Source organism: Pseudopipra pipra, chromosome 1 (genome assembly GCF_036250125.1).
Source record: "Pseudopipra pipra isolate bDixPip1 chromosome 1, bDixPip1.hap1, whole genome shotgun sequence".
Lineage (NCBI taxonomy): Eukaryota > Metazoa > Chordata > Aves > Passeriformes > Pipridae > Pseudopipra > Pseudopipra pipra.
The window spans coordinates 93,377,247-93,393,044 of NC_087549.1; the positions used below are offsets into that span (position 1 = coordinate 93,377,247).

At 38.2% G+C, this 15,798-nt stretch overlaps 1 protein-coding gene across 1 annotated transcript in view; it reads left to right on the forward strand.

Moving 5' to 3' along the window:
• Nucleotides 1-15,798, forward strand: part of CDKAL1 (CDK5 regulatory subunit associated protein 1 like 1) — a 411,527-nt gene that overhangs the window by 293,599 nt on the left and 102,130 nt on the right. The window contains exon 12 of the mRNA XM_064665704.1: nt 5,851-6,031. Within this exon, the coding sequence (XP_064521774.1) occupies nt 5,851-6,031 (181 nt within the window). The remainder of the gene's footprint in view (nt 1-5,850; nt 6,032-15,798) is intronic.

Here is a 15,798-nt window from a genome sequence, read left to right on the forward strand (position 1 = left end):
GTTATTGCTAAAGGAAATGTTTTGTGTAACTAAAACCACATGAAATAATCCAAGTAACAAGTGAATCCCACAAAGTTTCACAATTTTTGCTGCTGCTTTCTTAGAAATCTTACTCTGTGAAAATTGGGGGGGGGGGGAGAGAAGGGACTTCCTGCTTTATTTTTGGCAGCTAGACACTTTTATCTCTTTCTTAAATCAAATGACCAGGAATTTTGCATTTCACTCCCAACTTATCTTCCATCAAGAGTTCTTTAACTCCCCTTACTGGTGAATCAGTCCGTGGTGACTGTTGCTGTAGTATCTCCTGTACTTCCCTGTCACTGCTTTTTCAGTGTCTGTTTTCTCCCCTGGGCAGGAAAGAGCAGGTAACTGCACTGTAAGGGTATGCCTGCACTGCTTTCTGGTCATTGATAACACCATAGAGATACCTGAGCAAACAGAGCTCCAGGAACCACCTGTACTAGCACAGAGCTCACCTCAGACTGATTTATTTTTCTGGACTTGTTTCGAGCTGACTCAGATACCTGTGAGCTGTGAGAAGGCAATTCTCAGGGCCGCAGTTAGTTACCCACAAGCACATGCTTTACTTAACCACAACGTGACTTCCAGGCATCAGTCACTCCTTTGGAAAGTAGAGTGCCCCAAGTGGCTGACTTGGTTCTTCCTTAGGTAGAGGGTAAGATGTTGCTTTTCTTCAAACATTGTATTCTTTCAAACATTTGTTCCTTCTTTCTGTGAGGTTTTGGATATCTGTGCTGTCAGCACTTGTTCGTGGGTATGCCGGTCCTTACAGCATCACACTAAAATGGACACGTCTTCACCGTAAGATGAAGTAGTTGCTTCTTCTTGGATGGTCAGAATTGCCCAAGATAATAGTGATTGTATTGCTGATCTACTTCAGGATGACAGAGTATAAATCTGCTTGAGTAGATGGAAGGGATTTATGTATGCAGAGGGACATAAAAGAGAGAATATTCAGGAATCCTAAGTATTAGGGCTGTATTATCTCATACATGGCATTGGTTATTTGTCAAATTAATCTTTTTTTCTGGAAGTCCACAATTTTATTGTAAAATTTTCCAACTGAGAGTCAACTTGAAATAGAGACAATTGTATGTCTTCAGAGAAAAAGTCTTACAAGATTTATGATTGCCAGATAAAATGATTGCCTGCAATCTTTCTCACTTTTGTCAGAATTACATAGGATAAAATGGCTGGCAAAGCTTTAGTCATTTTATACTCAGAAGTACTGAAACAGACTCACCACGTCCATTAGCTATGCTAATAAGGAGCATCCTAAGTTCTGTATGTTTGAAGCAGCTTCCTGTTTTTTTTTTTTTTTTTAATTGCTTTCACTTTCATAAGAGCCACTGTGCATTCCTGGTTCACTGAACGTGTTCCAGAGCTTCTGTCCTGCATCCTAGAAAACATGTTGCAATTGAATTTTTAGACTGACTGTAAATGCATTTATGTAATGTTACAAAATGCTTACTGATGGTGTTCAGCAGTTTTTTCTTTTCTTACTTCAAAATAGATAAACTGCATTTCATGTAAAAAAATTTAATATTGGCTGATGCACAAGAACCTAGTGTAATTTTCCATCATATTTCATAGAGAAGGCAATTTTTTAAACATCATCTGAATCTATGTAATAAAGAATTTTGTGCTGCTTTCTTTCAGGCTGTCAGAGCAAAGGTCACTTCAATTTTCAAGAGTGTGTGTTTTATATTTTTCTGTGTTATATCTTTTTTCTGATCTTTTTTTTCATTAAGAAATTATGTTTCTCATGTGGAACTAATTGTACATATTTTTGTTCATCAGTGCTTTGAGAAAGACTAAGAGCTTGATTTTTGACATTTTGGATTTTATTCTGAGTGAAATCTTATGCTTTTCTCCCCTTTTTAAACTTCTTTGAAAACAGCATAATCAACAATGATATAAAAATGCACTGTGCAATGTCATATTTTAGGCAGTTATACTGGATTGAACTGTAATTAATTGCTATTGCTGAATACACTGTGGTTCTTATTCTCTTTTCATACCCAAGCTTTTCTTTGTGTGTAATAATTCCATCCAGGAATAAATCTAATTACTAAGATAATTAACACCTTATCAGCAAATGGAGTTCAGACATTTGTAGAGTTTATGAATTTTTAAAATATGTAATTTCCTTTTAACTGAATGACAACTTGTGTTATGGAGAAAAAGAGCATATTTTATTGTATCTAGCTTGATTGGACCTTATAATTCATGTTGCTATAGAAACAACCAAGCCTTTATAAAGGATGGTATTACTACTACCATTGGTAATAAATGCTTTGACTGTTGCCAATTGTGTCATTAAAATGGTTAAAATAACTTCATTATAATGGTTTTGTCAAATGTAATGAATGTTCTGTTCATATTCTGAGACATGGCAGCTGATGTTAGGAGGTACTGATTTATAAAGGAATGTACTCTTTCTTCCATGAGCTAACTATTGCTGCACAAGATATTTATGATATGAAAAAAATCATGTTGCAGAATAAGATGCTGCTGTTCACTCGGTCCTTAAAGCTAATGAATTCTGTTGATACCAAGGAGAACTTCATACCTTGACATTTGTCAGTCGTAAAAGAGCAGTGGTAACTGAGGCTGTTTAGCCAACAGGTCTGGAGATTTCTGCTGTTTTGTACAATATTCAGCCTGTGTTTACCACTTATGATTAGTGAACCAAGTCCTTGAAAATATTCAGTTTTTTACTGGTTTTGATTTGTCATTCAACTGCCATCTTTTAACTTCATCTCAAATGGTGGAGTTTGAATTCATCAACACAGAAAGAAATTGATAGAAATTGGTTTCTTTGGTGGGGATTTTTCATAAGGAGAATGTGGAAGAAGTTTCTAATAATATGTCTTACAAATTCCCATGCTGCTACCTATATATGCAGACGTGTATTAAAAGGAGGACATTTGCTTTAATATAAACTTATTGCCAATACTTAAAAAAACCAAAAAATTATATAAGTTAAAAAACAAAACAAACTAGGATATATTTACTACTGTGTACTATTTGTGTGAAGGCCGTTGTGGTGAATATAAACTATGCTCTAATATTGCGCTTAATCAAATTAATAAGAACAGTATTCTCTGCTTCCCTTTTCTTGGATCTTTTGCAAACAGATTCACTTTTCCCAGTAGAGCTCATTGTTTCAGGAACTGTTTCTTTCAGTTATTCAAACTCAAGTTTCTTCACCCACTGTAATCACAGCATTATTTTTTTTTCTGTGGTGGTATACTGTATAATAGGAAATGATAGTTCTCTTTGGCTATTCAAATGCTCTATAAATGTCATTTGAACTACATGCATTGGTATTTACAGTTCTGCATTCTCTTGTCCTTATGAGGGGAATAGAAGCTTCCAGCCATTTCTTTATGTTGGGGACAGTCTTGGAGATCCCTTCTTAAGATCAGGTGTGAGCTTTGGTTGTGACAGTTCTCCTTCTGCCATTCACCCCTAAGGGAATCTCAGCTGTTCCCTTGCCTACCTAAGAACTGTAGAATTATTTAGGTTGAAAGAGACCTTTGGAAGATATCTCATCTATTTCCCCACTTGAAACAGGGACAGTTTTAAGTCACATACCACAAATATCTTTATAGAGTTCTTACTTTTCCTCATAAATCATATTTTCTCCATTGTCATTACTGACAGTGTAGAATCAACTCTGCTTTGTGGAAGTAGTCCCATCTATGTCAGTAGGGAGCACTGAGCACTATATGTGCTCAGCAGAAGATGTTACCATTAGTCCCATTTTACACAAGCAGGCCGAATACAAAACAGTGCTGTGGCTTTACAGACTCTCCCAAGGCAGTGGTCATCCAGCTGACTAGTGTCAGATTTGGAAAACTGAGTTGATATCTCCTGGGTCCCACAGGGTATTCTGGAAGTACTATGCAGTAATCTCTTGATTATAGGACTCATTTTTTATGGCCATGTCACAGAAATACAGAAGGGTTGAAGCTGACAGGGACCTCTGGAACTCATTTTGTCCAACCCTCCTGCTCCAGCAGGGCCATCTACAGCCAGTTGCACAGGACTGTTATGAGATGGCTTTTGAATATCTGCAAGGAGGGAGACTCCATGACCTCCCAGAGCAACATGTACTTAGTCACTCTCAGTCAAAAAGCACTTCCTGATGAGGAGCATCACTTGAGCCTCGTGCCCTTGACTGCTGCCCCCAAGAGCTCTGGAATCACTTCTAATACTGTCCAGGTTTCCACTTACAGGATCATTTGTGCTCACATGAAGTAACAGTGGACAGTAGCAGTCAAAGGGCCAGATAAGCCCCACAGCATCCTGGATCTTTGCCCCTGGCAGACAGCAAACCTCTCGAGGTGGTTGGTTGGGTTAACACATGAGTGAGTGCTTGTGTCTGCCACAGTGGGGAGTCACCCATTATGGTGACTCAATGCTTCTTCCTGGTACACTTGGATGATTTAGGGGTTAGGTGGGCCAGATACTTTGCTTGTCGTCACATCTACCTCCACTTCAACTTTAAGGGTGATGAGCATATTTTGCAGTTGCAAGCCGTTAGGTTGGTCAAGATCCTTCCTCTTGGTGTCAGAAGTCACCAGCTGCCATCCTTCCTCTTCTCCAGAGTTCTTGCTTCCCTTGGTAGTGGGCGTTGACACTACCTACTTCTGTACTGCAATCAAGGGGCTCCTCAAACTATTGAGTTGCAGAGAATTATAGAATCATTAAGGTTGAAGAAGACGTGTAAGGTCATCAAGTCCAACCATTAACCTAGCACTGCCACCTCCTTTTCATCTTCTCTGATGTTGCAGAACCTGCTGTAACTCCTCGACTTGGAGACGCAGCTCCTCCAAAACGGCGCAGCTCCTGCGGGACAGAGGGTCATCTCTCCTGGTTTTAGAGAGAGCCCTCAAGGACTCTCTGAAACCTGGGACTTGGAGGGTTGCATCCACCATCTGAAGCCCAGTCGGGGTGCAAGCCTTGACAGCTGCTCCAATGTCTGCTGGGGAAAATGCTCAGTGACCTGTTACCACCATGTCCAAGACTGTTACTGTGGCATAATTTCAGCTAAGACCCCCTCACTTCACCCCCTTTGGTACATCCTTCTGTGCTACCTGCTGTGTCTGGTGGCTGCCTCTTGTTAGCTGCTCTCTCTTGAGCTGCTGTGTGCTGTGTGGGTTCTGCATCTTCAGTCCAAGGGGAACGGTTAGGAAATGTTGACCTTGCTTAAATAACATTAGTGCATTTGTGAACCTAAGTTTTTTGTTTTTCTTTTGAAGAAAGGCATAGGCTGATTTTCTGGAGTACTGAGTTAGAAATTAACTTGGGACTAAGAGATGTCTTTTTTGCTCATAAGCCAATTTTGTTTGAATTTGCTGGGTTATGTGACATGCCAGTCCTCTCTTTTGGATACCCTGTTCTACTCTGATAGCAGCATTGTAAAACATTAAATGGTTGACATTTTCTAGCACCTAAGTCTCAAACAGTTTAAATGCTATGTATTAAACAATTAGAATTCAAGAAATAACGAGCTCTGCTGATCACCTCTAATTTCGAATGAAGTGTTGATCCAGATGTTTTCACTCTTCTGTCTCAATCCTAATCCAATATTTGCTGCAATATCTTTCTTCTATTCCATTCACTCTCAACTGAGTACCAAATGCATCCTTCATTACCAAGCAATGGTGTTAAAATCTCTTTTTTTTTTTTCCAAAAATCATTTTAGGTCTTAATTTCTGTAGCTAAAGTTGAAGAGTTGTAAGTCTGTGTAAATGAGCTTTTAAGGGAGGAAGACTTTTACATTCCTTGGTTAAGTTTTCCTTTGTACTTTCTTTGCAGAGTGCCTGGAATAACAATTGCTACAGACATCATTTGTGGGTTTCCAGGAGAGACAGATGAAGATTTTCAAGAAACAATGAAACTTGTAGAACAGTACAGGTTTCCAAGCTTGTTTATTAATCAGTTTTACCCACGCCCAGGAACACCAGCTGCAAAAATGCCTCAAGTTCCAGCTGCAGTGGTAAGATCCATTTTCTTATGCTGCTGCACACAGTGTACTCAAATGCCTTTAATACATAAAGCATGTACATGAAAATGGAGATTTTTCTACATAACTGTGCCACAATTCAGTTTAAGGTTTATTTCAGTCCAGTAAGTGACTGATTGTTGAACTGCCTTTAGATGTTAGCTAGATCACTGAATGCATTTTCATATATATGTGACTTGTTCAGATTGTTAGGAAGGATAAAATCGTGGTTGTACTGAAGGTCTTGTCTGCTTTCTATCAAGTTTGGGGTGAATGCGTACCAAGAGCAATAGCTGATTGATTACAAGTATTATTTTTTTTTCCATTTTAAGACTTCTGTGACTTCATCAATCTCAAGCTTATTGTGAATAATTATGCAAAATATTATTAATAGAGCAATGTTAGTCTCTGATTTATCTGTCAAATATCAAATTTGCAGGCTGCTTCTTGAGACTCTCCTTATACTCTGCTCGTAAACTTTACTTCCTTCAGCCTGCATGTTAGAGGTCATTAAGAAAATTGCATTTAATCCTTCATGTTTTAGATGTTCCCATTCTCCCTATCTCTGTTTCCCTCTTTACCCCCTCCTCTCTCTTCCCCTTCTTTCTCTCTCTCTTTCCCTTCTTTCTCTCTCTCTCTCTCTCTTTCTCTGTCCTTCCTTCCTGCCTGCTTGCCTCCCTCCCTCCTTCTCCCCCTCCTTCCCTCTCCTTCCCTTCCTTCCCTTCCTTTCAACACTTCCTGACTGCCAACATTCTCATTTTAAATTCCCATGAGGAAAACAGCCTGTTTTGATATAGAGGGTAGATGGCTATTGACTGTATTTTCCTTGAAATAAATAGCTATTTATAAGCAATAATAATAGCAATCATATCTAGAGGCATGATTTGATTTATTTAAAAAAAATTCAATTTGTTATTTTTGTAATCTGAATCTCAAAACAGGAAAGTATACAAGACTGATGCCTGTAGTAATTCTGCTCATTATTATCAGCATAAATAGCATTTATATTTCCTTTCAGTGTAAGAATGAAAGTCAGCCAGCAATGTAAATCAATTTAAATAAAAACCTGTTTCTTTCAATGTATGTATCCTGGTACACCAACATGAAGTCAAAACAGCATAGCAGAACTTGTATCCCTTTGCTTATATGTCTGAAAGCTAAACAAAGTATTTCTGATTACTCTCAGTATATACCATGAATTCCATAGGATGTGTCAGCTGGTGGAGACATAAAATGAAATTATATTTGGCTTTTTCAGTTTATTGTTTAGAGAAGTACAGCTTAAGCAATGACTGTTCAATTACTATAGACCATCTCATAACAGGAAATAGTAAGTTTTCAAATATAAGTAGCTGCTGTTGAGATAGTCTACTTAGTGTAACCAACTCACACTGTTGCATTATTTTTGTTAGCTTTGAATGCTTTTTATAGACCTTGGTAAATGAAAAAAAATTGGAAATTTAGTTTTTGGAAGGCAGGAAGCTTAAAAATCAAAACATCAGTTTATATTTTTGTTTTGCATTCCTTCATTCACAATTTCTGAAACATGTTATTTTCACAAGAGGTACAAAGAGCTTAAGTTAATTTACCCTCTTCTGTTTAACTGGATGCTATGGGGAGACAGTATGTGAAGAGCTAAATTATTAGAAGAACATTAGCTTTCTGTAGTTAGAAGTTTTACTTGGAAAATGGTAATTGTCAATTTAACCCAGTTTTACATTCTTTCTTCTTCTTTGTAGCACTAGTACTTATTGCTTTCAGTGAATTAGAACCTTCAAAGAAGATGGGGCCTCTAATCCAGGGCTGATGAAAATCTGTAATTAATAGATTTTGTTTCTCTTTTTTCTTTTTTTTTCCCCCCTGTAGTCTTTCAAAAATCCTGTGTTATGAGATCCTTTGTTCTTTTATCTCTTAGGAGAAATGGAGAGTAACTAGTCAAACAGAGCAGGAAGAGCTTGTGCTAATCTCTTATGTTTTATATTCACATTACTTCTAGACAGCAGCTGATGGTCTTTCCTGCTTTGCTAAGAATGGACAGGCATTTAATTTGTCATTCCTTGCCTAGGGTAACTTACGTATGTTTCTCTGCTAGGAAAAGGAAGTAGCACATGATCATCCACATTATGCACTCTTACCCTTTCATCCTCCAGTAAAATATTATCCATGTTAATAAATTTATTTTATTGCATTTGCCTACGGAAAGAAATAGCACATGAACTGACATACAACTGGCCCACGCAAGTGTCTGAGTGTGCATGTGGTATGTTGTATCACCAGTCTGAACTTGTGAGCTAGTGCTTTTACAGGATGTTCATAACATTATCCTCTGCAATGGATCTGTTGGTAGGATATCTTTATAGGAAAAGAATTTTGACTGTATTGTTTAACTACTGATGCTGGACCAGCGAGCAAGTTATTTGACAATTGTTATTCTTGTAGGATTTTTTTTCTCAAGACTACATATATGTACTGTGTTATTTCAGTTTTGCAATACTTCTGCAGTGGACAGATCTGTTGTTATTTGCAAAGTGCTCCACTTTAGTGAGTTCCACTTCTTCAACTCAGGTTCACAACAACTTCAGTGATTCTACTCAAGTATCACAGCCGCAATAAGATATTTGCCATGTCAGTTCCTTTTAGGTTAGTTTTTTTCAGAAGACCTTATGACTTCTAGGGACAATCGGTAGAATATTAAGCACAGTAATATTTAGTATTTTCAAATTTTTAGTGCATAGTTTCGATGGAGATCTTAAATGTAATTGCCTTTTTAGAGAAGATCCCCATTTGAGTTTATCTTAATAGAAAAAGAATCAGTAGCTCAACATGGAATCATCCCTTCACATAGATAATTTATCTTTGAAAGCCTAACAGGCACCAGTATTTTTCTAAAAGGGCAGATGACACTAATCTAGATGGACGGTTCTGCCACCATAATTTCAGAAAAAACAGTTAAGGCTGCAGGCCTTTCTTAATTCTCCTGGAGAAAGAATGTCCATGGAGAATCAGACATCTGTCTAAATGGTCTCATCATTTCATAACCATCAATTAGATTATGCTTACCATAAATATTTTCTCCAGTTTAGAGAAAAGTTAGAACAAACCTAGGCATGATTTATTTTTTTGATAAGCAATTACGGTGATGCTGAGTCATGTATGTGGAAAACAAGACAAGATGTTGTTCAGAACTTAAATACTATCCCATTTTTTTCATTGCCATTGCCCCCATCTTATCTACCTACTGCTAAATAAACTGTTTCAGAGATGAGTCTGGATGCTCATTATGTCCAGTGGGCTGTCAGTAGAAAATTCTCATTCTGAAGTGTGTTAATGAGGAAATGCTGTTTTGTGTATTGTTATTGCTGCTATTATTATTGTTATTATATATCTGAATTTATCTGTTTATTTACTGTGTTTAATTATAAAAATGATAGTGCTGATAATTGTATAACTCAAATTACAGATTCTAGTCAAACTAATAATATAATAAGCAATCTAAGAGAATGATTTAGATGTGTTTGGTAGGGAATTCATATTTAGCTGCATTGCAAAGATCAAAATACTTTAATTCTAAGCGTGAAAATTACTCTTTTTTTCTAAAATTAAGGATGTGTAACACCTTATGTTCTTGATAATTTTAACTTCTCTGTTCTTTATTTTTTCAAGGCAGCTATTACTCATGTGGGGACTTGCAAGGAAATTTTTGTCTCTTTCCTGTGTGATCTGATCCATTACAGTTTCTGAAACATTAGGGGAGATTGTCATCTCAGGATCAACTTGACTTCTGTCACTTGGAAATTACATGAGGAAATAGCCATTTTGAAAATAAGAATCATAGTAAAGTACAATTAGGTTAATCTCTACTGAGAATAATAGATGGCAGCTGTTTTGAGAGCAGTAATGTGACTGCAGCTTCATGATTACACTGCCATTAACTGCAGTGTGGATTCTAATATTTATCTATTTTCAATAGTGTAAGCAATTCAGTTTCAATTATTGGTGTAATTATTAGATTTTAAAAAAAGGCATTGTGATATCTAGATAATAGACTACATGTTCACTTTCTCTTTCCTTCCGTCTTTTCGTATATCGTCTACCTAGAAAATTTAGACACTCAACTACTGAATGTTACTTTAATTCCTCTGAAGCGTCTCATTAAATTTTTCTCTCTGTATTAGATGTATTAAGCACTATATTTACTATACTGAGGTGAATAACCAAGTTACAAACTTCATAACAGTTCTGGTTTTGACTGGGATAGAGTTAAATTTCTTCCTAGTAGCTGGGATGGTGCTGTGTTCTGGTTTTAATATGAGAATCATGTTGATAACACACTGATATTTTTAGTTGTTAAACAGTGTTTATACAAAGTCAAGGAGTTTTCAGCTTTTCATGCCCTGCCAGCAAGAAGGCCGGAGGGGTACAAGAAGCTAGGAGGGGACACAGCTGGTACAGCTGACCCAAACTGGCCAAAGGGTTATTCCATACCATGTGGCATCATGTTTGGTATAAAAAGCTGGCCAGGGGCAGCTACCTGGAAACTGGCTGGGCAGTGGTCAGTGGGTGGTGAGCAATTGCATTGTGCATCCCTTGTTTTTATATATTCTATTTCTTTTATCATTATCATTATTATAATTATTATTATTATTATTTTCTTCCTTTTCTGTCCCATTAAACTGTCTTTTTCTCAACCCAAGAGTTTTTTCCCTGTTTCTCTCCTGATTCTCTCCACCATCCTGCTGAGGGCAGGTGGGGAGCATTGAGTGAGCAGCTTTGTGTGGTACTTAGTTTCCAGCTGGGGTTAAACCACAGGAGTGCTTTTTGGCACCCAATGCGAGGCCTCTTCAACACGAATCACCTCCTTCTCTGGCAATACTGAAATCTTTGCCATCTTTGCCAGACCATGATCATTTCCAAGACTGTTGGATGACTGGCATTTCCTGTTCATTCCCTTTGTGTGATCAGTGCCACACACTTAGTCCATGTAGCATCAGTTGGGTGGTGTGTGGAGGAGACCTGTCCTTTGAACATCCAGTTCAATGCTGCCAGTTAGGATGCTAAGAGGAGCTGTGCTACAGTACCAACCACTTCCAAAGCAGCTCAAACCCCTGCCAGTATCTCTTTTTCCATTGGGGTATGGCAGGCTTCAGAGCCTTTGTATCTCCAGCTCCAAAACTGCCCTAGGAGTCAACCTAGAGGCTCCCCTGCTGCTTTCTGCCAGAGGCTCCAGGTATGACCATTTTCCTCAACTGCGGTGTAGAGCACGTTTTTTCCGTCTTGCCCTGTCTGGACAGGCCTGAGGACTACTGCATGAACAGTCCCCTTGTTCAAAGCCTAGTTGTTGCTTAAGGCCTCGTTTGAAATTTTTCTTCTTCCTCACTTGATAGAGAGGGTGGACAATCAAACTGTAATTTGGAATATTGCCAGAGGAGGATATTATTGTTATAATTTTCTTCCGTTTCTATCCCATTAAACTGTCTTTATCTCAGCCTATGAGTTTTCTCACTTTTACTCTTCTGATTCTCCCCCTGATCCCACTGCGGGAGGGAGGAGCAGATGAGCAGCTGTGTGGTGCTTATCTTGTCTTTTATGGTTTATAGTGGGGAATTACTGAAGTCTTTCAGTACATGAAGGGAGTGATGGGCACGCCATGTCCATGGTGGACAAAGTGTCTGCAAGTGTCTACCCACTCTCCAAAAGCTCAGTTTTCAGCAGCCTTCGTCGCAAGCAGTACTTGCCCTAGGCTAGCTTTTTGTTCAAGGACAGCCAGGCCTACAGTCTGTTTCTTTTCCACAGGAATGTACCATGTCCATCCAAGCACACTGCATGTGGTTTGCCCCTCTTCCATCCATCTACCCACAAATAATACTGTGTTCAAGCAAAAATTCTCCTGATTCTAAAATTTCATCCATACTGGGCATTTTATGTGTTTGATGTAATTTAACCTCAGCTGGCAACTAAGCACCATGCAGCCGCTCACTCACCCTTCCCCCGTGGCCAGGGGGAGAGAATCAGAAGAGTTAGAAAAGGAGCACACCGTTAATATACTCATCATTATTAGTAGAAAAAAATTATCTATAATCAGGCATCGTGTCCCCCTCCATTTAATCAAACTGTCACTTAGATCTGTCATTATATTTATCAATTGTAGGAGCAGTACATAATGCACTGAGATTTTTTTTCTGTAAGGATAGCACCTTCTCAGTGTTGTCTGCCAGACAAGTTGTACTTGACATTTCTGTGGGAGCAAACCAACCATCTTGTATTTTATGCCTTTATTGTATGATGGCTACCTATTTTTCTTAGACTGCTTTGCTTTTGCTTCCCTTTAGGAGGTCTCCAAGAAGTTTTATGATACTTTCATGACTTGAATGGCTGCAGATCCACCATATCTCTCTTTGATTGAAATTCTGCAAGACACTAGCAATAGGTATTCTTGGGATACAGTGGATACAGTATAATGTTTAATTCCTCCTTTGCTGGATGGATACAGGTGTTGTAGTCATGCATCTCTACACACAAACAGCTGAATCTTCTGTGGTAGCTCATGTGCTTCTAACTGTTCAAAATAAATAATTGTCAATCTGTCACTAGACTGTCCCAGCCTGATTGAGAAATAACCGGTCCTGTATTGGGCAATATTAGCTGTCCTCTCCTTCAGCATTTTTTAGCTCCAGGCAGCAGGACAGCAAATGGCACAGCATTGCTTGTACAAGGGACACCTTATGCTGTATTCAGAACTCTAAAGGAAAGCTAGCACAGCTGGACCTTGTAGGTGTACCATCAAAGAACAGGCTGGTAAGCTCCCTGTTGAGCAGACAGTAGGGAGAGATGACAATTGAGGACTGCTCTTGCCTTTGAGCGTATGCTTTGGATGTTAGTGGGTAGTGATGTAGCACAATGTGCCTACGGAAGCCAGGGTTAGAGCTAAGGCAAGGAAAGAATTCATCCGCTGTCTGGGATGGATTTAGAAATACCTTGATAGGGTTTCATGTACTCTGTGATTTCTGACAGAACCAGTGGCACTGTTAAGCACTTGCAGGTGGGAGAGTGCATCTTGGGGTGGTGTTAATTAGTTAACGTGATTTAAATGCCCAGAAAAGAAGGAACCATCTAATTTCTAATATGGGCATAGCAGAGTCACCAATACTTCTTGCCTTAGCTTAACGGTGACCAATCCAAAGATCATGCAATGGGATTATGTAGGGATATTCTTTTTCCAAAATATGGGGACATGAGAAGGTGAGAGAAAAGGAAAAAAAGTGAGTAGGAAAAGGAACAATGCCACTTATTCAGCAGTACTGCTACTCCAGCCTACCATCACTACCTTTGAGCTCCCCTGTTAAGTGCTGTGACTAAATGGCATTACATGCCCCAGGAATTAGATGCAGCTGTGGTAACTGTTTCTGCTGTATCAAAGATTCTTGGCTCCTGACACATATCCCCCCTCCCCAACACATGCAATAATGCATGGTGTAACATGCAGAATCTACTTCATGTGTTCGAGAAGCCAAGACTGATTAATGTCTGAGTTCGACTGCTGAACCTCTGTACTAAACTTTGTTTTTTCAGTGGTGCACTTATATTTACTGCTTGCTATTCTGCCAGAATAAAGACCTGAGTGAAGACTTTTATGGCAACTTTGGGAGCAGGGAGTTAAAAATGTGAACGCTGGAGGGGAAGGCAGACCATGAAGAAAAAAACAATATATAATTCTTCATATTTTTCACTGAACTATTGTAGTATTCCAAGTTAACATTTTCCAGCAAGTTGCTTTCTAGTAGTTTTATTTTGTTCCCTTCTGATTTTTATGAGAAAAACATGTGAGGTACTGCAGAAAGCCCTACAAACCACCAAGATAGCTATGAATTCTCTCATCTACAAACCCAGTTATTCTCTGATGGGATTTATTTTGATTAGGATATCTGTTGGTTAGTGGCATATGAATGTCGGTTCTTTTTGTTACTTTCTAGATGGTTACAAATAGTTTTGCATGTTTTCCTCCTTGGTGGTTTTTTTCCAGAAACTATATGAACTGGCTGACCTATGAAAGCCAGGTTCCTCCTTTCCTCTTTTTGAAATACGGTCAAAACATTTCACTACTTTTATGCTGTATCTTTAAATCTACCCCAGTGCTCACCATTTGGTGTGTAGCCAGAACTGCGGGTTTTTGCAATGAATTCAAAGGAAGGTAATTACCTGTGAATAGGGGTTTTGTGGTTAGACAAAGCTGCTAAATAGAACTTTACAAAAGTTTAAAGACCGCTTTATTTTGGAGCTAGATTCAGCTAGAGTTCATACCACTTCAAGTTATTTGACCAGGTGCTGAAATGAAAATCTGTTTTTGTTGTTGTGTGAGACAGTTGAGCTGGTAGGTTTTAAAATAGGTTGTACCCTTTTGGAAAGCTATAAATGATCTGCATATGGAGCTGCTGAAAATTCAGTTCATAGCTGAATCTGGGGAATGAGTTAAATTGCACAGTAACAGCTGGACTGTGCAGAGTCAGACCCCTGAGAAAGGACAAAACTATTTTTACTCTAGCCTGGAGCTGTGGCTCTTAAATCCTACACTGGTGTACTTCAGACATTCGGTAGAATAGAAGTCATACATTTTCAAGGAGCACAACTGTCTTGCTTGAGAAAACAAGTCAAAATTCAAAGCTAGATTGGAAATACACTTAGGAAACCAAGTTGGTCCTCCACTTTTTTTAATTTTGCTTTGTTTTTACAGCAGGCACTGATTGGGATGAAAATTACCAACAGCTTCCTCATGAACTTTATAAATCCAATTTGAAAATTTGAGCATATTAAAGTAAAATATGGCTACGGGTTCAATCTAGGCCATATTGTTAAGAAAAATAATTAAGGAACATTGGAAAGTGAAATGTGGAGAATATACACGTGGAGGAAGAGGCAAAGTTCTTTCTAAAATTCACTGGCAAGCCTGAAATAGTTACAGAATTTGCAAAGATTATGAAAGTACTCTTAAAGTCATGTAATTTTGTGGGCTGGTACTTGCAGCCATGTGCAGCCCACATGTTGACAGTTCAGTATAAAAAAAAATTACTTTTTGGAAACTGTAGTCCTGTAAGATTTATAGTGGCCATGAGCATTCATGACCTGTCATCCTCCCCCCGTGAGTCTGTCTGAAAAGTCTAATATTATTGTGAGATTTTTAGTTGCGAGGAAGCTGACATGGCATCAGGAGTTTGGAACACCACATACTCCTGTGCAGAATAGAAGGGAGGGAAGATACTCTCACAGATAAGGTAGAAGAGTCTTTGATTTTAAGGGAGAAAACAGTTTTTATCTCCAGAAAAATATACATATGGGCAGCATCTCAGGGAAATCTCTCCTTTCACTATAAATATTTTTCTTAGAAAAATTAAAAAATAAAACCAATATGGAAATGTAATTTAATGACACAAATCTAGTGGTGTCCTGGAGAGGTTTTTTAATTATTATTTTTTAATTATTATTTTGGTAGGCTTTTATGGGTTTGCATCTATGGCAGTTGCTTATAAATGTCAGAAGTGTATATCATTCTTCTCTATTTCCCACCTGAGCTTAGTTCATTGAAATTTTCAAGATTATAACATTGTTCTGCAAAAGAAGTTTATATAACATGGCATCAGGGTAAAATCAATGCATAAATTTATTTTACTTCTGTTATATTTAAATCACAGTACAAACCATGAATATATATATATATGGAGTATATTGGAAGCCTTTGCCATTATTTACAAGGATTGGATCAGTTAGTT